The sequence below is a fragment of the Mizuhopecten yessoensis genome, unplaced genomic scaffold, assembly GCF_002113885.1.
Source record: "Mizuhopecten yessoensis strain PY_sf001 unplaced genomic scaffold, ASM211388v2 scaffold715987, whole genome shotgun sequence".
Taxonomy (NCBI): Eukaryota; Metazoa; Mollusca; class Bivalvia; order Pectinida; family Pectinidae; genus Mizuhopecten; species Mizuhopecten yessoensis.
In genome coordinates, this window is record NW_018479891.1 from 1 (window position 1) to 23,216 (window position 23,216).

Genomic DNA, 23,216 nt, shown 5'->3' on the forward strand with positions numbered 1-23,216 from the left:
CTGAAACAATAGTATCTAACTGTGTTTAAGCTTCAGATATATAGATGACAGAACGGAAACAATAGTATCTAACTGTGTCTAAGCTTTGGAAAATATGGGACGGAACTAAACAAGAGAAGTGGATTAAGGGCTGTTATTTTAAGTAGAATGAACATTTCTAAACTCACCATGTTTACCATGTACTTCCACTGATTAAAAAAATGAATGTCTTTATTGGTAATTGGAAATCAGAAAAACTCAAGGCATTTTTTTTAGAAGAACCTCAAAATAACAAAAAAGTGTTGAATGCAAGCATTTTTCATCCAATAAATATATAATTAATTCCTAAACAAATTGCATGCATTGCAAGTATCACTGTATGTTTACTGAAACAAGCGTGTTCAGGTAAACAAAACATGAACTGTAAAGATATTTTTAATCATCAAGGTTAACAGTTAATACCGGTAAACAGGGATACCTCACAATTATCAACATTTATTTTTTCTATATTTTCCGTTTGTTTTTGTTGGTTTTTGTAGTAAGAGGGACCATTTTCACTAATCACCCTGTATTAGCGAAAGGTATATAAGTTCTTGTCTGTAGATCATTTCGAAATGTGTTTTCGGATAAGAGTATAACATAATTCAGCATTGATATTAAAGTGTTATGTAAGATAATTACTGACGTCAAACTCAGATTTACGACGTTTTGGAAATAATCATAATTATTAGAAATACATTATTCATGCTTAAATGAAGCAATATGTTTTCATTAAAAGGCGATGTAATTTTACAACCAGTTAGAAATTCTTATAAGTAGTCATTATGCCTTATCAATCAACATGGACCAAGACGGATGCCGCTTTCCCACCAAAACCATCGGATCTATCAGCGTAAAGTACATAATATAATTACCACAGCAGTCCCGTGGGATAGAGCCCATAAATATACGAGGAAAATATCATAGAAACCGGCAGTGCCGTCAATGTATGAAAGTCAAATATTAATCCGGTACAATGGTGCAGTGCCAGGCCGAACGCCAGTAGACATTTGAATCTGATGAATGGACAGGGAAAATAAAAATTAGCTATCGACCCGAGTTATCGCGCTTGGGGAGAGCTCTCTCGTGTATTGACTTCCAGTAAGAAATTGTACATCATATGTCGTAAAATAATCATATTTCATATTTGACACTTTTGACCTTGCAACTTCTCTCCAGCGGGATATATCTCTGAACTGTCAATTGTAACGGTGATGAAACACTCACCATGTTACACGCGAGAGGGAAAATTCTAGATGCTGCCAATCTCTCTAATATTAACCCGGATGATTGTATGCCAAACAGAGGGAAAAAAAGTACTAGTATGCTCTAGGTAATTGGTGGGTGCAGTTCTCAGTTCCTTGATTTAAGCCTTACAGTTTACATCGAAACAGTAATTTGCTGTTAATCTAAATGAACTTTAGGGGTTCATGACCTTCTGATGATACTAAATATAAAAAAAATCTCCTTATCCTCCCCGTACATATATATTTTGTAAAACGTTTATTTTTATGGTACTTTCTTGTTTTTCCTCTACTACTGACGACAAGTTATTTTCATAAGCGGAAAGCATTGCTAACGTAGATAACGGCAGTACATCAATTTCACAATTTTTCCTGTTGTTAATATGAATTTATGGCCTTCGGAATATATGCCTGACAACTTATATATAATATATATACAACCATTCTTCAAGCCTTCCCCTGATAAGGACTTGTTATAGTTATTACGCGTTACAAGAAAATACACATACATGTTTGTAAATTGGTGTTTCTCACGGACACATAAACTGTTCATTTATCGATCGACATAAACGTACACAATTTCCTTCGTAGTAACATAATGATGTAAAAATAATAACAATATTTAAATACAGTACAGTACCAGTTACATCACAATTGTCAAAATAAGTGGGTTTTTTAATCTGATTTAATTCTAAGTATACTGATAAAATTCTTTGCCGAAATGCTTATTATCTCTGCCTATGCTTCGTATTACGCTTAAACGATATTAATATCACAAAGTAAATAATTTATTGTATGTTCTGTTATAATTATCTTAATGTGAAAAGGTCTTCGTTTTATATAAATATTGCCGTGGCATTAGGCTCAGACAAAACTAGATGTCAACCAATGTCCGTCCTCATTCAGAAATAGAGAAACTTATTTTAACGACAAACTTTAAAATGGAATTTTGCTAACGCCAGAACCTGCGTCTAAGAGGCGCCCGTATAGTGGAAGAGGTTAGCGGCTTTGTCTGATGTTGTGACGAGGGATTATGGATGGAATATGTTGTATTACGGTGTGATAACGACTGTCGAGGTTATGTAAACACTCTTCATGAAGTCTCTTAAGAATAACGCCATTGCTGCCAAGACCCCACTCTTCCCGTCTGCCCGGAAGACCTGCATTTACCTCATAGAGTGGGCCATCGATATCGATGAAATTAATGGTGTTTTTGCATGTACAAACACCACAAAGCGAAGGCCACCAGTGAAATATAATAAAGTATAATTCACTTATTTTGAATTCTTTGCGAATCGTGTGCAAATATTGAGGGATAAGTGGAGTTGTGTTGGCTGAGATTTGCCGTGACACGCCATTTGAGAAGGTTGGCGGCTCCTCTGTTACTGCTGCTTACCGATATCGATTGCCTCGCTTAACTTGTAATAGGCAGGGGAGAGGGTTCATTGATGTCAAAACAGGTGTTAATTAATCACGTTATCCGTCCAATCAGCGTACCAAGGGGCGCTTTAACATAGTTTGCCTGTTTGTACATAGCGCCGTGGCTTTCACACTGAAGAATCTCCTGCAACCAGGGTGTGAACCCGCCATTGTTTACACTGGATCTCGAAAGTGGAATACACAGTTTTCTCTTTGTATCAATATATGTAGACAGAGACGTATCGACAGGTAATTAACGAAGTTTGTGTACAATACATTTTCTGTCTTGATTCCAATAGAAGACCATGTCACGTTCTGCTATTTGATATCATGCACCAGACGCTAAGGGTCACGTCAACAATTAATCAAAATGTCACAATTTTACGTAAGACCAGCGTTTCAAATAAATGCATCTAGACTTAGTCATATTTTCAACTGCAAAAAACCCCACACAATCCCACTGCGTGATTGTATGCAACAATTTTCCTTTACTGAAATAAGTGGGTTCGTCTTTGCCGTGTGCTCTGTAGACATGAAATGACCAACATGTATCTACTGTCGCTACTTCTACACTTTGAATATCAACGTTTCCTTTCTCTATTTCTCTTTATTTCTCTTTCTCTTTTGCTTTCCTTCCATTGTGCTTACACTGAAAGTATATAGTCATATGTTCCAAGAATAACGATTTTTTTTACACAGATGAAGTAATTATTAAACCCCTGGCATCAATCTAAGAACAAACATTTTACAAACTACCAGCAATATGACTTGATCTGTCTAGTTTGGGGTTAATGCCCGTTTTAACTGTTTTATTGCTAAGCACATATACAGTAAAGTGCAACTGCACAGACGTTTGTGGGATATTGAATCACGTCACCCAATATGCACTGTTTTCTAAGATAAGTGAAATTTTCGATAGCCGATTGTTGTCGATGACTTTCGTTTATAAACGACGATATGTACTAATAGCATCACGGCTGACGTAGCAGATTCATGCTAGCCACTAACGCGTATATCGCTAATTGAAGGCGTCTGGGTTAGCGAAGCGTTACAGTAAGCAGCCGACTACTACATAAAAACCGTACAACGCCCCAGGTTTAGCGTCCTTTGGAGAACTTCGTGACGTTGGTAGTCGCTTCATTAAATCTTTTACCATATGTAGCCCTCATTAGACGGTCGCACTTGTCGTAATTATAAACGGCGTTTCTACCATTATGAGAAGGCATACACTTTCTGATTAGTACAGTAGCTTCATTTTTGTTGCATGTTCTGGATGGAATTAGGGTGAAATACACCGATTATACTTTATATTAAGGATATTATTTATGCTAATTGTACCGCATCACGATAGTGGCCTTCGCATATTATTGTATGTCAATATCTGGAATACCATTTGCGAGATCTTGAGATCACAATAAAGAGACGATAAAGCTGCTGAGGAAATGGAAAATCCAACATGGTACAATTGTTCTTGATACAATTAAACATAATCGTTATATCATGTTAGTAATAGCCTAGGTATTGAATACAACGTTGAGATAATTGCCTCATACTTTAATTACTATGCTTCACCTTTCCGAATGTACTATGGACGAGAAATCTGTGTAAGTTTCATTTTAACCCCCGAAGAGGTGAAAGAAGAGGTGATAAGATTTCATTGGAATAAGGTAGTTGGTAGTACGATGTCATTTGATCAGCCATTTGGAAGTACGATGTAATTGGACGGGCTAGTTGGTGGTGGGATGTCAATGGGTGAGCTAGTTGATGGTGCTATGTCATTGGATGAGCTAGTTGATGGTGCAATGTCATTGGATGAGCTAGTTGATGGTGCTATGTCATTGGATGAGCTAGTTTATGATGCTTTGTCATTTGATGAGCTAGTTGGTGGTAGGATGTCATTGGATGAGCTAGTTGGAGGTAGGATGTCATTGGATGAGCTAGGTGATGGTGCTATGTCATTGGATGAGCTAGTTGATGGTGCTATGTCATTGGATGAGCTAGTTNGATGTCATTGGATGAGCTAGTTGGTGGTAGGCTATTATTGGTTGAGCTAGTTGGTGGTAGGATGTCATTGGATGAGCTAGTTGGTGGTAGGATGGATGTCATTAGATGAGCTAGTTGGGTGAAGGATGTCATTGGATGAACTAACTGATAGAAGGATATGTCATTGGATGAGCTAGTTGATGGTGCTATGTCATTGGATGAGCTAGTTAGTTGTAGGATATCATTTGATGAGCTAGTTGGTGGTATGATGTCATTGGATGAGCTAGTTGGGGGTAGGATGGATGTCATTAGATGAGCTAGTTGGGTGAAGGATGTCATTGGATGAACTAACTGATAGAAGGATATGTCATTGGATTAGCTAGTTGGTGGTAGGATGGATGTCATTAGATTAGCTAGTTGTGTGAAGGATGTCATTGGATGAACTAACTGATAGAAGGATATGTCATTGGATTAGCTAGTTGGTGGTAGGATATGTAATTGGATGAGCTAGTTGGTATCAGGATGTCATTGGATGAGCTTGTTGGTGGTAGTCTATTATTGGTTGAGCTAGTTGGTGGTAGGGTATGTCATTGGATGAGCTAGGTGATGGTGCTATGTCATTGGATCAGCTAGTTGGTGGGAGGATATGTCATTGGATGAGGTAGTTGGTGGTAGGATATGTAATTGGATGAGCTAGTTGGTCGCAGGATGTCATTGGATGAGCTTGTTGGTGGTAGTCTATTATTGGTTGAGCTAGTTGGTGGTAGGGTGGATGTCATTAGATGAGCTAGTTGGTAGCAGGATGTCATTGGATGAGCTTGTTGGTGGTAGTCTATTATTGGTTGAGCTAGTTGGTGGTAGGGTGGATGTCATTAGATGAGCTAGTTGGTAGCAGGATGTCATTGGATGAGCTAGTTGGTGGTAGGATGTCATTGGATGAGCTAGTTGATGGTGCTATGTCATTGGATCAGCTAGTTGGTGGTAGGATGTCATTGGATGAGCTAGTTGATGATGCTATATCAATGAATGAGCTAATTGTAGGATGTCATTAGATGAGCTAGTTGGTAGCAGGATGTCATTGGATGAGCTAGTTGGTGGAAGGATGTCATTGAATGAGCTAGTTGGTGGTAGGATATGTTATTGGATGAGCTAGTTGGTGGTAGGATGTCATTGAATGAGCTAGTTGGGGGTAGGATATGTCATTGGATGAGCTAGTTGGAGGTAGGATGTCATTGGATGAGCTAGGTGATGGTGCTATGTCATTGGATGAGCTAGTTGGTGGTAGGATATGTCATTGGATGAGCTAGTTGGTGGTATGATGTCATTGGATGAGCTAGTTGGTGGTAGGATGTCATTGGATGGAGTAGTTAGAGCAAACAATTTTATCATATGCAAAAAAGTTGGGTTTCGCTGAATCCTTGAGTCAGCTCATGGGTTGGCACAAAGTCAACATTCTTCAGATTCAAATGTATGCTATTAATTCAAAGGTATCCTATGTCTGATTAAATAAGTAATATTAATGTCAATCGGTGTTTCACCCCTTGGACGCCTCAATATTTCTCCTGTTCGGGACCTCGATAGCTTAAGTCTGGTTTAGCCTATCAAGTTTCTCCCTTAAGTGGTACCCTCGAACAGAGTAAAGCGTTTATAATGTAAATTCATTGATCAATTGCATGTTGACTGAAGAAATGAAATCCAAAGTGATTGGGGAGTGTTTTGCAAGTGGCCTTTATCTTGGGGTAATGACGACACTCGACTAAACACACTCAATCACGGAGACACACACACCAGCATACCTTTCCAACTAGCCAGAGGTTTAAAGCTAATAATTAACTGCAAAATATTATAGGAAATAAAAATGGTACTTTTGAATCGATTCTTGCAGAGAAAGCAAGAAACTAAACAAAAACAGATGAAATACATTTTAGATTAAAGGTTTAGACAAGTTGTTTTAAGCGTTCGTTCTATAATTTCTTAGAAACGCTTTGAATGGGTATTTAATCTTTTCTGTTACGACTTTAAATATGAAAAAGGAGCTAAAAAGGACAAACTTACATACAAAATAAAATTTGTCGACTTGATAACAATTCAGATGTATTTTGTTTGGTTGATTCACAAACAATACTTTCTGTCTGGTTAATGCTACTTGCATTGATTACATTGGATACATTTTACTTTTCCCGGGCAGTTTGCTCTCTATAGGCGTTGACCAGTTTGGACGTTTTTCTCGTCATCCAATTCGACAATGAAAGTTTATTTTTTAACTGTTGGGTCACTCTGTTGAGACCAGTGAACAGTAAAAACAGCATTTTAACGTTTTAATTTGTGATTAATGCTATGCCGAGGGTCCCACAATGACATCCATTGGATCTATAAAAAGAGATTTTTTACACTCAGATGAAATGGATTCTCAACCCCAATGTACTGATATTTTTAAATACAATGGTGATCGAAAATTTAATATTACCTATGTCAACTTAGAAACTGTGCCAAGTAACCTGAATTCAGATCTATTTGAATCTCACCTAATTGATACTCCTGCCTGCTTATGTAGTTCTCCTGTTGAGGACTGTGATCACTTCTTCTTCCATTGTACTCTGTATACTAATCAAAGGCAAATTCTCATGAACTCCATTTCTGCTTTTAATGACATTATTCCATTAAATACCCAGACTTTTCTTTATGGATGTCAAAGACTTGATATCAATATGAACATAAGTATCTTGGAGATGGTTAAGAGATTCGTTAAAGATACAAGACGCTTTAACTAGATTACACTTACTTGTTTATCTCATGACTTTGCTGTGTGGAATGATACCAGTACATACTTTTACTATGTGCTCTGTCCACCAGCATCATTTTAATTGCCATTTTTTTGTAAAATCTAGTTTTTGTACAACAATTATCAAAAAATTAATAATGACATGCAAATATCAATATTCATGTACATAATATANTCAAGCTGGTATGGGCCAAGCCGTTGTCTCTACACGTTTTCATGTCCATCGAAACACAATCCGGGATTTGTGGAGACGACATCAACAGTTTGGCCACGTCGGCGATCGACCTCGTGCGGGACGTCCACGTGTGACGTCACGTCAACAGGACAACCATATTCGGCTTGTCCATTTGAGAAATCGCTTCCAAACGGCAAGTTTGACTGCACGAACAATCCCTAGGTTGCTACCAATAAGCCCGAGAACTGCACGGAACCGATTGCCTGAACGAGCTATCCGTCCGCCACGTCCTGCAATCCGCCCAGTTCTTCTGCCACGTCATCGTGTAGCACGTCTGGACTGGTGCAGAAGGCATCTGCGATTTACTCGACGGGATTGGACAGGCATTTTGTTTACGGACGAGTCGCGAGTCCACCTGGATAGTAGTGACGGCCGTTCCAGAGTGTATAGTCGCGTTGGAGAACGTTTTCGTGACGCGTGTGTGGTACAACGACGTTCTTTCGGCGGAGGCAGCGTTATGATTTGGGACGGCATCACAGCCAACAGGAGAACGCCTCTAGTGGTTGTTAACGGGGATTTGAACGCGTTACGTTACCGTGACGAGATCCTCCGGACCCACGTCGTTCCATTCATGCAAGGGTAGCAACGTCACATTACGCTACAGCAGGACAACGCCATGCCACACACAGCTCGTGTCGCTGTTGACTTTCTGGCCCAGCAGAACGTTGATGTGTTGCCCTGGCCTGCTGTATCCCTCGATCTGTCGCCCATTGAACACGTCTGGGATGAAATAAAGCGCAGATTACGGGCATTACCTAATCAACCGGTGACGTTGGCTGATTTGGCTGCAGCGTTGGTACAGATCTGGAATGCCATCCAACAAGCATTCTTGAACCGTCTGATAGGCTCCATGCGTCGACGTTGCCATGCTTGCATTCAGGCAAACGGTGGGCATACGAGATATTAACTTTGTGAACTCAGTACTGACCCCTGTTGTGTTTACGTCACTCCTGAGCGGAACTTATTGATTCCATCATGTGTAAAATGAAATAAAACTGTTAATAAATAACAAATAAATTGTCCCTGAAAACCTTGTTGTTCTACGTCATACACATTTAATTTTATAACACATTTTAGGCATGCACAGTTTCTTTTTTCCGCTAGTATATTTAGAGTTAAATGGTTTTCACCATAGCATCAGTGATTAAAATATGCATCGATCGCGATATGCCTTACTGTTGAAGTAACGTCATTACAATTGTTGACGTCCTCGCGTTGCCAATGGTTAGCTACGAAAAACCACGTGCAAACAGGTGTCAAACTTCAGTATAAATGGGGGAAAAAATTCTAATGCACTTCTCGGTTGTGATTAATCGGTGTTCATCAACCAAATAGGGCTATAAAATATCACTGAAATTAAAAACGCATAATGCTAGGATTGCAATTCGGCAAAGTTCATTACATAATATACAGTAACACCTATGAAGGAGAAGAAAGCCCAGAAAAGACAAGATTTAGTAAAAGATCACATGCAAAAAGGCACCAAGTATATTCATTCTCGGGTTTTTTCGGGGAGAAAATAAGAACGATTGAGATTTAACTGAACAAGTCAATTTAATCCTTTTCGAGCGAAAAGACGAAACAAAGTTACTGAATCTCATCTTTTTCAAGGCGCAAATACGAAATAACGAAATGGTATTAATCAGCTACCGAACACATTCGATACTTACATGCGTATTGTATGTTTTGTAATTATAAAATTATACTTTATACAACAAACATATGCTGTAACGACAATTGGGCTAGTGGTTATAGACAACATACAATGGTGATATAGGTAGACGATAATCAATCGATGTCTGATCAGGATCTGGAACAAGTTCACAACGGAGAAATTCTTGTATGGAAGCAACTATGGAAGTTGTATTGATGACCTGTCAGAGAAAAAGAGGGTAATCTAGCCACACCTTGTTATATGGATATCGTAATTGGACAAAAAGACACGGTGAGAATGCAGGCAATTGTACGATAACTGCCGACCAGGTCGATGTTACAGTTCGATTGAGTCTGAGACATGTCCAGGTGCTCCCATTTATTCAGTGGATTTGATATTTGATATTGGCGGTATATCGATGGCATTATGCCGTAATGCCGGTCTATACATATTTACTAATCACCCAATTTAGGACACATTCATACGCGTCCACCCTAATTGCCACAGGTCTGCGCTCATTAGGTCTTTCTAAACTCCAGTTTATATCGATTCCGCCTTCCGGAACTTCACCAGCCTAACCTGCATTAAGACAACCAAGTGATGTGAAATATTGGTACTGCCTGGCATAAAGTCGACTTTATCTCATCATTCAGTTTATTCGAAAACGCTCACTTCACACACGCAAACAAAACTATAAAAAAATAATAAATAAAATCATAACACCAACAGACCATTAACATAAAGCCAACGTGTATGTACATCCGCGTAAACACTTGTTTACACTATCCCATTCGGCTACGCATTAATGAAACAGAACGGAAATATCAGAAACACGCCAGATGTGTGTGAAAGGTTGATAAACTGTTTGGTGATGGGAGACCACTATACAAGACATAGTTTTAATTGTACATAAACAGAAAAAGAGAGATTTTTGAATGAGATAAAATAATGCATTTGTTGATAAAATACTAATTTTGTTCACGACACTACTTGATGAGCTGGTGTTTTTTTATCACTTTTCCTTTAATTGAATTGCTTACGATTATCCTCACTGTGCATACTCTCGGTCATTGAGAATGACGTCACATACGGATGTGTCCTCTGATTTATATCAAACATATTATAATTATGTCATAATATTTAAATTTAACAAGTTCAGTGTATATAGTGTATACATCTTTTTGGTACATGTAATGTGAATTTCACGTACTGAAGCGAAATCACTGATTGGGACAACAAACGGCACCGGAGAATGTCGAAATGATCGTAACTCCACAACTGACAAGGACCGGTGCCGTGAGTACAACATAACCTTATAATATTGAATCCATATAGTTGGTTATTCAAAGTAAGATGCGTGTTTACTGCTGCACGATGACATGTCTCTCTTACTTAACGCACACCCCAGACCTCAGCAAAACTGGTTTATCAGTAGTGATAGGGTGAGGTTTTTGGCCTCAATCTTGATATTGTAATTGGGATTGCAATATTTGAAGGAATGTTGCGATAAACTTACTTATATGCCTATATAATACTTGAAAAGAACACTATGTAATGAAGACGTTATGTTTGCAAAATGTGAACAATAAATTTAAAATAACATACTGTAATATCATACGGATAGACAGAATGTCTGTATGGATAGGTCCTCTATGTAAAACTTCCCCCTTTTGATATTCCAATCAAGTAATAATGTCTTATGATCGTGAACAAGCAATTAAGAACATAGCTACCCATATATCTGTTCAAACTTAGAGTATCTAGATCAATATGGACAATCAAGCTTCAGTTATTAAGAAGAAATGGCGTTGAGCAAGAACAAACTTGCCTTATATTTTAGTAAAAAATAAACAATTCCTTCCTCAAAAACTTATTCTAAAAGAATTTTGAAGATAATGATGACATGCCCCATTCATAGTTTAGTAATTATTATTTTTGATGTTATGAAAGTATTATGTCGTTCATGGACAATGTAACAGGCTGTAAGTTGTATAAGACGTAAGAAATTGTAAACGTAATATAATATATACAAACTTGAATATTTGCACATTAATATGGAAATTGACACTTCTCTATATAAACAAGAACGCGAAACATACCATCCGGACTCTGGCGTTACACGAGGGGAGACATCCTTCAATGTCAAAATTAGTTTGATCCCTTTTTTAGATAATAATGTTGCAATTATAATATAAATTTCAACCGAATTTATGATAGAGTACAGCTGAATTTATTAACACAGTTGATTAAAACAGAAAATACACTTTTTAAAACGTTCATCATTCTAAACTATCTTTCAAAAGTAAGGCACGCTATCAAATCCAAAGCTCTTTCGTCATCTTACGATAAAAAAATAAATAAGCAAAGTGACCAGAAATGCTATGAATTAACTGGCAATTCAAAAGTTGTACATAAAAAACTATTTTGATCTACATCATAATAAATATAATCCCGAGTACATCACCGTAAATAAATGTTACCGTTAGCATACCTGTGGTAGAGTTGTCTTTCTACAACGCTGATTTTTTTTTTATATAAACTATATATATATATATCAAGTTAAGTAAAAGTATATACTATTTCAAATGGACGCATCAGTAAGCTTATTTTCAAAGAAGGATTTTTTTGTTCAAATTTCGTCAAAGGATCTTTTGAATTTGTGTAAAACAAAATAAACACATAATTCCACTTCTGGAGTAAACAGTGTCAAAATACGTCTGTAGTCATGGCTTAATGGCACGAAGAATGGTAGTAAGGAGGTAAGATAATTGATTGTACAATGTTTTGTCATGTTCTTATGAAGTGTCCGAGTCCAATGAACAATGAAATATGTATCCTTATCATTAATCGGTTTTCGGAGAGATTAGTATACATAAGCATGTATTAGCTAATCTTTCGTCTTCGAAAACAAATTAAAAAGTGTACTTAGATATTCCTTGGTTATTAAGCAAATCTGTATTTTGGAAATTGGGTCAAGAAATTAAGACTTTCATCTATTATTGTTTTTGTGTTTTTTTGTGTGGTTTTTTTTTTTGGCACTTAAGGCTGCTTATCCTTTTTAGTATGCATAACCTGATAGATCGAATCCACTCTGAAAGTGAAGCCAATCCAGCAAGCTCTCCTTTTGCCCGTTGTCTGGCAAAGTCTTTCGAAGAATCTTTCACTATCTTGCAATTCCCATTCTATTCCATTTAAGGAGATGTGGAACAAGAACAAGAGTTATCATAAGGTCATCTAAGTCCAGCTGTTTTAGCGTATGCTTGTTGTAAGATTGGAAGCAATGTGTTGAGAACAATCGCAAGAAATGTAGTTTCGTGACCATCCGTACGAATACGCTTAAATAGTCGAATTGGTGCCACATCATCAGAAATGTTAGGGAGTCTCCAGGCTAGTTTCGTTATATCATTAGGAACATTTTTAGCAACGTTGTAATCGGTTCGTCTGTTGGTTTGTCGGTGTCCATGACTACGCTTAATGTAAACAGAATAACAGATAACAAATATTCTTAAAAGATGTTTTTTGTTTGCCTTGTTTTTTGTTTTGTTAGTGTCTGTGATAAAAACAATACAATACTTGAACTCTCAGTTAACAACGCTGTCCCCTCAGTACCACATGTGGTTCGACTCTGATAACACTTCTTTCGTTTAAAAATAGATATGCTGATTTAGAGGCTTTCATTATTATAGCTATGTCTCTAACGTATGTCAAAAAACATGAAAAAGGAGACATATCGCAGTTGGCTCTAAAAAGTTATTGCCGGAAACACCTAGCGACTATGGAGAATACCACAGGTTATTTTACAGATATATTTTTAAAAGTATAACCTTGTGAAGATAACACTACCCGGACGTGTTGTCTGATAACTCCTACGCATAACATTGTAGCCGTAATTAAAATGTTACAATCTTTCTGAGAAAAACTAACAGTGTGTGTAAAAATTGAAAACAAATCAGATGTTTGTACTAAATATAAAGTCATTAATGTTACTGACTACTTATTTACTTTACATGTTTTTGTTGATTTACATACAAAATGTTTCAAAGTCTCTATCTCAGTCAGTAACGTTTTATCGTAAAGTTGTATTGTTTTTGGTGGAAACGGGAATACTTACCTGTATGGATAATTCCTCTCTTCGTTATACGCTTCAGACAATGTGCTAATCAACCTTGTTTAGTAAAATTGATATTTATATTCCAACTTTACAAAAGCTGGTTATCCTGTAAAATTGCGCTCATATAATAAAACAATGTCATTTATAACGTTTTCATAAACAATTGAATCTTTTTCAATCGAAAAATAATATATTGTAAATTAATCTTCGAATTAATCAAAATCATGAAGGTAATCTAAATAAATGAATAAATCTGAAAAAAGCGTTAAAATCAGTCTCTGTTAAATGAGAATAATTTTCAGTGAAATATTTATTCTCTTCAGTGCAATGCCCACTCCGATGGATCACAGGTAGTCAAAACGCCAAATACAATTTCGGCTCCTGCCGAGCCGCTAAATACTAGATACGCCGGGATTTAATAGGGCCAAAAGTTATTCAAACATTTTACTTCTTTATAAACTGGTGTTCGTTTGACAGAACTATCTGTACTTATAACTTATCGCGTTAATGATTTTTCTAAAAATAATCGTTTACGCGATCACAATAAGCAACCATCGAAATGATAAAGGACGCCATTTCAAGATTCTTGAAAAAATGAACTTGAACATATCATATGATTAAATTATTTTATAAAACTTAAAATCTCCCTACATTGTTTGCAACTTCTATCACAAACACAAATATGATATTTTTTCTTTAAATAACAACGTAAAAATATTTGTTAGCCAACTGGTACGATTACATAAGAAATGTACTTAAGTTTTCTACTTCGTCTTGGCGATAACAAAATCTTAGATACTTTCAGTTGAATAATGAAATTCTTTAAGCTGAATAACAAAGAAATTTATAATTGTTGAAGATATCTAGTTTATTTAAATTCATACTTACAAGCATTGAACTTTTAAAGTTTTCATAAACAAAACATTTTATCAACATTATACCAGGGTCAGTGTAACGTTCGGACCTTTATCTCAAATAACATAGTCCTTGAGCAATTTAAAGGGGTGAATGGAGTGTAGCGTAAGGAACCCTGGGCGAAATTGCTAATGACATGGCCGAAAAACGATACACATTCATAGGCACCAAGTGCAATGTCAATTACAATTGCTTTCATACAGACCATATAGTCAAATAAAATTAAAAAAATAATGTCGTAAGGTAACATGTTCTTAGTTTTAATTGATATTCATCGCACGTAGGACATTGTATATACAGATCGTAGCTGTGATACATCATTCATGAAGGTGACCCCGGTAACCTTTATACAATTTTAATGTTAGTACGTATTGCAAATCATATTATCGATTCTTTCTCACAAGAATGTTACCTGATGATTTTAGCCTGCGAGATGAATGTTTAACAATCTATAACCCGCTGTGGCACAGGCACGGGTCGTAATGGTATTCACTCAGCAGGAATAGAATATATTGCATATAGTTTATCCTCTGGTAAGTATAGTTGAACATCGAGTAATGATACACGATGTATATCTCATTATAATTATAAAATGCATATAGCTTTCAGAATGAAAATTGCATTTTGGTACACACAATATTTACATCGAAGAAGCATATATACGAATCATCAAACATCTTCCGACAACTTGTTAGAAGTAAGCAGCTTTAAAACTCCTCGATTTTTTTTATCGTAATACCTTATTTAATCATTTTAAATATTGTTATACGAACATACATATTGAATGTGGTGATTCACAGATTTATAGAAACAGAAACAGTATAATTGTGTCAGCCACGTGTACTATATATGATGTCATGCCGCGTCAATGAAATCTTCACGGTCTGTAAATATTTAACTTCCATGTAATATCGATCAGAGGTCCTGAGCTTGTTATGATGTAGCCATGCACCATGCTGCCCCGATTAGCAGCAGTGTTTGTACCAGGTGTGATGGCTCAGGCCAAAGATGGGGTAGTAACACTAGACACCCCCTGAGAATGGACACGGTGCACACACAGATGGCAGCATTCGAATTATAACACCAAAGGATACAAGCTGACAATGCCGAGGGTATAAACAGTTGTCTAATAATTTCGCTTTGAATGGTTCATGTACCTGGGATTGCTTGATTCTACAAATAATGTCAAAGTGTACTTACATTGCTTAAATGAAAGAAAAAACTCGGCGAATAAGGTAAGATCGAACTCTACTAGGTCAGTGGTAACTTAACCTTGACATGAACCGAAATGTCAGCTCGGTATATGAGTATAGTAACAATCAATCCATTAATACCACAGGGACTCCCTGTGAGTACAGCCTATAGATAGATCTATTACTTATTCAGACCGTTCAAACTGACACTAGGTAATCTCGATATTACTTGCATTGATGGTACAACGAAATTAACTTGTCTCTTTTATATAATACTTGTCTAGTTTCCACAATACCGGTTACCGGTTCCATAGAGAAGCGGGTGAACCTAGTAACCTTTAGAATACACACGTACTCCATTGGGGGCATTATTCCTTAACCTATAACAATACTCAAATAATTTATCCGTTTTATCATTGTCGACCACGCTGCAAATGTTGTCACTTTTCCGTATATTTGGGCAGGTCAACATAGAGGACACCTGCTAGTGGTTTGAATTCGTTTTAAATATTGATGCTTACGTTTGACACATTACCTACATTAGCACGTACTGTATTGATGAATAAAGCGTGGATGTTTTGTTATATTAAAGTACCTGTGTATATTCACTCCAAAACCACAAACAATCCACTCTCTAAAACCGACCCATAATACCATAGATATTTAATACCAATGTAGTGCAAATAGCCCCTTACCATTAGCATTGAAATATTACAGTACATACGGTACACAATACAGGATATGGGGGTCAGCATGTCCCAGCATACGAGACAACACAAGATCAGACAGCCAGCAAGTCTTAGCATACGTGACAACACAAGATTAGTCAGTCAGCCAGTCTTAACATTCGAGACAACACAAAATTAGAAGGCAAGCCTTAACATACGAGACAACACATGATCAGTAAGCCAGCAAGTCTTAGCATACCAGGCAACACAAGATTAGATAGACAGCAAGTCTTAGCATACGTGACAACACAAGATTAGTCAGTCAGCCAGTCTTAACTTTCGAGACAACACACAATTAGTAGGCAAGCCTTAGCATACGAGACAACACATGATCAGTAAGCCAGCAAGTCTTAGCATACCAGGCAACACAAGATTAGACAGACAGCAAGTCTTAGCATACGTGACAACACACGATTAGTCAGTCAGCAAGTTTTAACATACGAGACAACCAAAGATCAGACAGTCAGCAAGTTTTAACATACGTGACAACACAAGATTAGTCAGTCAGCAAGTTTTAACATACGAGACAACCAAAGATAAGACAGTCAGCAGGTCTTAGCACACCATACAACACAAAATTAGTAAGCAAGTCTTAGCATACGAGACAACACAAAATTAGTAAGCAAGTCTTAGCATACGTGACAACACGTGACCAGTAAGCCAGCAAGTCTTAGCATACGTGACAACACACGATTAGTCAGTCAGCATGTCTTAACATACAAGACAACACATGATCAGTAAGCAAGTCTTAGCATACGAGACAACAAATGATCAGTAAGCAAGTCTTAGCATACGAGACAACAAATGATCAGTAAGCAAGTCTTAGCATACGAGACAACACATGAACAGTAAGCAAGTCTTAGCATACCAGACAACACATGATCAGTAAGCAAGTCTTAGCATGCGAGACAACACATGATCAGTAAGCAAGTCTTAGCATGCGAGACAACACATGATCAGTAAGCAAGTCTTAGCATACGCGACACCCCATGATCAGTAAGCAAGTCTTAGCATACGAGACAACACATGATCAGTAAGAAAGTCTTAGCATACGAGACAACACATGATCAGTAAGCAGGTCTTAGCATACGAGACAACACATGATCAGTAGGCAAGTCTTAGCATACGAGACAACACATGATCAGTAAGAAAGTCTTAGCATACGAGACAACACATGATCAGTAAGAAAGTCTTAGCATACGAGACAACACATGATCAGTAGGCAAGTCTTAGCATACGAGACAACACATGATCAGTAGGCAAGTCTTAGCATACGAGACAACACATGATCATTAAGCAAAAGTCGGCATACGAGACAACACATGATCAGTAAGCAAGTCTCAGCATACGAGACAACACATGATCAGTAAGCAAGTCTTAGCATGCGAGACAACACATGATCAGTAAGCAAGTCTTAGCATGCGAGACAACACATGATCAGTAAGCAAGTCTTAGCATACTAGACAACACATGATCAGTAAGCAAGTCTTAGCATGCGAGACAACACATGATCAGTAAGCAAGTCTTAGCATACTAGACAACACATGATCAGTAAGCAAGTCTTAGCATACCAGACAGCACATGATCAGTAAGCAAGTCTTAGCATACCAGACAACTCAAGATTAGAAAGTCAGCATGTCTTAGCATACGAGACAACACATGATCAGTAAGAAAGTCTTAGGATACGAGACAACACATGATCAGTAGGCAAGTCTTAGCATACGAGACAACACATGATCAGTAAGAAAGTCTTAGCATACCAGACAACTCAAGATTAGAAAGTCAGCATGTCTTAGCATACGAGACAACACATGATCAGTAAGAAAGTCTTAGCATACCAGACAACTCAAGATTAGAAAGTCAGCATGTCTTAGCATACGAGACAACACATGATCAGTAAGCAGGTCTTAGCATACGAGACAACACATGATCAGTAGGCAAGTCTTAGCATACGAGACAACACATGATCAGTAAGCAAGTCTCAGCATACGAGACAACACATGATCAGTAAGCAAGTCTTAGCATACCAGACAACACATGATCAGTAAGCAAGTCTTAGCATACCAGACAACTCAAGATTAGAAAGTCAGCATGTCTTAGCATACGAGATGACATAAGATCAGTCAGTCAACAGGTCTTAGCACACCAGACATTGCAAGATCAGTCAGTCAGCAGTTCTAAGCATACCAGACAACGCAAGATCAGCTAGTCAGCAGGTCTTAACACACCAGACAATACAAGATTAGTCAGTCAGAGAGTCTTAGCATACTAGACAACGCAAGATCACCCAGCAAGTCTAAGCATACGAGCTGTATAGATACTAATGTTGTGATTTACTCGTTTTGATACACAGAACATATTCATTCTGTTAAGGTCAAAGTTCAGTGTCTGGCTCACTAAAGCGATTTCTTTGGATGTGAAGGACCACGTAAGGCTCTTGTAACTCGGATTTAATCTAGCATTCGCTACAAGACTGTTAACATGTTCTAGTGTTTATTTATAGACATGTATGGTAAGTGCACGTGATCACCTCGATGAGAGAGTAAACAAATGCGAGATCAATACAGCGCTTTCCATAACTGCCCCTAACGAATGTTTCGGGGATCAAGATGATGCTTTACATCGTACGTCAAGCAAACCAATTTTCGGTATGAGTCCATTATATAGTATATTATGTTTTAGCCATGCATTACCAATTATATGCGAAGAAGGCAGTAGTGAGATGACTAATTATTTTGTAATGAGACGTACACTACGCAGCGTAAGCTTGCAGTACAGAGAGGTTCGTACAAAGAACGCGTGCATGTACAATAACATGTCTGACTGTATTTTAGAAAAATAAAAATCGATTGTTTAAAGCATAAAAATCGACAGATTCGCTCTCCAAACAAACCCCTTTTAGGACACTACTTATCCCAGCAGACCTTCACTGACGGTTCGGGTTAATTATATCTACCTTCCTACAAAGCCATATGTTATTTATTTCCTACAGATGTCAAGATTCTGCAGTTTTACCCTCACAACCTACTCCGAACAAATTAAGGAGATATTCAGTATTCTAGTTCCAGTGCCTAGCTGGGTGGGTGATTTAAATCTCTATGCCTTCTTATCGGTATCGAGAACAGTTGGATTCCAGTAAGAGAGAGGTTTTAAAATGAAGAAAAATGTTCTTGTCTAGCGGAATCGTGTGTTTGGTGACTGTGGCACGTATAGAATAGAGGCTCGATCGATTGTGTCGTAACTTAGTGGTATATATATTGACAGAGCATGCCTGCTGTTCAAGCCTCCTGATTGTTTGAACACAATTTTCTCCATTCATCTTTTTCATTCCTTGTTATTACATGTTATCTTCGGGTCCTATTTCTGTCCTGATCGTATACGCCTTCTGGTAATAAAAATGGATTTTTAGATTACTTGCTCCCTGTCTTAGTTCTGTGGCGATATCTTGTGTATATTTATGACATTTCAAAACTATTTCCTGTTACAGGGTATTTTTTCTTTATTTTGTAGATTCGATACTTCGCCTACAGACCAATTGATTGAACAGAGAGAGTTTGTTGATTTGTCTGTATGGATCCTGCCGGTTTGTGATCAATAGAGGATTATCTGATCCATTTAATCGTTCGTAATGGGCTTGATTGACCTAGCAAGTACGATCGTCTTCTGTTGGAACTGACATCGCAAACATACAATACATTACGTTTTCCTGGTATGGCACTTATCCGAGTCCGACGACAGCTAGACCGGAATTGATCTCACTAACTTCTTCGACTAAGCTACTTCCGGTTCCGGTGATGGCGACGGGTCACGTCAAAGAGTACATCAAGAGGGTGGCATCTATTGACCAAGAAATCTATCCAAAATGGGATTTAATGGTATGTGACATTTAACTGATTCATTCACCACTGACTGTAGAACAAAGTTTTCTTTTTCATAGAAGAGATATATTTTAAGGTATTTCCCCGAAGCACGTTCAAGTGTAGGAAATTGTTGTGGACTCATATGTTTTCCTCAGAATAAAGAGGAATGGAAGCAGTTAAGTGATAAGTATTTTAAAAGTGTTAACTGTGACCAATGCTGAAACTGTTTGTTAATGATTATTGTCAGTAAAATAACATTTAATCACAGGATTTGTGTTCACACCCACAGCCTGAGATATTATAAAAACAAACGGAATAATAACCATACAAATGTACTCCACAAGTATCCCTGTAGTAGTAAGTGTCAAGAACACTGGAAGAAAATGCATCAAATGACAGGAATCAAGTAGACAAAAAACTAATATATACACAAAATTGCCTCCATCCATTCATATTTTTTTAAGGAAAATGTATGAGCCCACACTCATTCTACATTGACATTAAAATTTCAGTTGATACTTCCATCATGTTAAACTTTTGCCGCTTAGTCAGATAGAGTAGAAAAACGTCCTCAAAAACTATGTACTAAGCTCGCCACTTCAAGTATTCGTCTGATGGTCCCCCACCCACCTGTTTGTTAGTGTTCTATTGTCACTCCGACGCCTTGTGGGATAGTATACACTTGCTTTAAAATGCATAGGTTACAAATCCTCGCAAGTACATTGAGACTTAGTCGATCTATATTATTCGTTACTGAATCGGTTTTTTCCATCTGTCTGAGTACTAGAAATGTATGTTTATATACTTATCTGAGATACATCTTTCATAGCCTAGATTCTTGTTAGTACTTTCTCTAATGGGTTTTACTTCTCTGGAGAAAGTATTTGAACTGCCAGACAGTTTCAAGTCGCCGAGTATCCAAGACTGAATTATTCATGATTGCAACCGAATATCTGCTTAAGTACGAAAAAGGAACATTGTTATAGTATAAGGCTGAATGATGTGAGATTACCTAAAACTGTATCACGACGAAGTGTCTATATGTCGTTTATAAAACAAACCGATATTCTATGGAGTTCTGTGGCCACCACTTTTGAAGTGATCGAAATGTATGCCGTATGTAACGAGTTATTTGTTGTTCCTTAACTTTTCTTGTTTATTTGTTTTTATTCGGCATTTAAGGAAAGCTAGGGCCGTTTTAAACAGAAGGGTCATGAGAGGATTACATTTATATGATATTTTATTAACGAAGAATCATTAAGGCTTTTGTTTTGGCTTTCCAAGTTGTATTGTATTAAATAGTATACACACAATATAATGCTTATGTATCACTCAATGTTTAACTATGAACGCATTTATTTAACAAATAAGAAAATTTGATCCATCCAATTGGTTGGAGTTGTAAGATTAAACAGCGACGCTAAAATCAAATATCATCAATAACTTAGACAAGGTCGCAGTATTAAGCTCCGTGGTATCCCTGCCTCCCAACTAGAAATCGCCGGAGGTACCAACATAGCGTAATATCATAATAAAGTGAAGGAGACTCTTATTAATTAGCTACATAACATTTCACGCATACATTGGATAGGTAACCCGTATGTTGTTTACACACGACCTCCGGAACGGACGTGTAATTACTGCACTAGCACATTAATAGGTAATCACTGTCACTTGATACCCGTCAATCCATCACTGTGCTAGTCCCACAGGAGTCGGTATCCCTTACACCTGTGTCGAGTGGTGATAGCACCGAACCCTGTGACCTTTAGTACCCGGGGTTTCACAGGTCCATTGGAGTCCCACATCACCTATCTATTGGCATTGGTGCTAAGCATGACGCCATCTGCCGTCTGGTACCCTGTCCTCGTGTTTGTAAGCACAGTAATAACGCCATTACGTCCGTGCCACGTAATTTCCTATCTATCTCATTAAGTGCAGATACCTGTATGACGGTCACACAGGTGTAGGTGCAACTCTTGCATAAGTTTGCAGAACCTGGTGCATTAGAATTGATACTCGAACGTTTGTTTACTGAATTTGGGTTTCAGTTTCAAAGACTACTTACTAGTGCAGTAACGTACTTTTACTCTGTATGTCAATGTCGCTTATAAACACTGAAACCTTTATATAAGTGTGTTTGGGTATATTGTGGAATGGACTAATAGTTCTGAGTGCAATCTGGGGCATTGCTGTGGTTACATAGGATATACCGTTCTCTTACCCTGCATAGGTGTATCAACACCTTACCCGGTTTGAGACATCCATGTATCCTCCTAGCGTTGTGGCGGGGGATTCCCTGTCAAAAAGCATTATATGGCGTTACGTCAACAATACAATGACGTCACGTCAACAATGCATTGAGCCCGTAACGTCAATGTTGCATTGGGTATATTGCAGAGTCAACTGGTAAAAGAAAAATAATCAGTCACCCACCCCCTTGAGGTGAAAGGGAGAGTCTCAACCCTTGGGGAAATGTTCTTAATTTGCCAAACACTTGACAAGCCTGGTGTGTTTCATCCATAATATCGATATTCATTTATGAAATATATTTTTATAGTAATTTTATGGTTTGCTTGTTATTCCTGTTGCTTAAAATTGGTCAAAAAAAATCCTTTGAATTTCGTAACAGTCTTAACAAACATGTGCACATATCGAAATATCATCTTGCTGCTGTCAGATGTGACTAAAATCTTTGTTCCATTTTTTATCAGAACAACATGTCAAGATTAATTAACGTTCATCACATAATTCGTCTTGAAACATTAGATGCCGATACTTAATCATATAGGGGAAAGAGCGAATCTAAATTTTGATTAATTTCAGACTGAACCCATTATTTTGCGCCCGATGCAACATAAGGAGGCGATTAACTTAGAAACAATTTAATGTCATTTAAACCCTGGTTAGTTCGTGCTGCATCTCGATCAATTATGAAAAAAAACTTACTGCAGCAAGGTGCATGTGATAGCCCTGGTATAGAAGTAGTTCTAATAGGTTACCAAGCCAATACCACATGATGCATTCAAGCAGCTGATAGAGTCTGGTATTATAAGTTTATCAACTGTTATATT

General features: G+C 37.4%; 1 protein-coding gene across 1 annotated transcript in view; it reads left to right on the forward strand.

Moving 5' to 3' along the window:
- The first annotated feature begins 10,604 nt into the window (after positions 1 to 10,604).
- Positions 10,605 to 23,216, forward strand: part of LOC110441481 (choline O-acetyltransferase-like) — a 52,299-nt gene continuing 39,687 nt past the window's right edge. The window contains exons 1-2 of the mRNA XM_021484642.1: positions 10,605 to 10,631; positions 19,793 to 20,157. Coding sequence (XP_021340317.1) covers positions 20,077 to 20,157 — 81 coding nt within the window. The 5' untranslated portion in view covers positions 10,605 to 10,631; positions 19,793 to 20,076. The remainder of the gene's footprint in view (positions 10,632 to 19,792; positions 20,158 to 23,216) is intronic.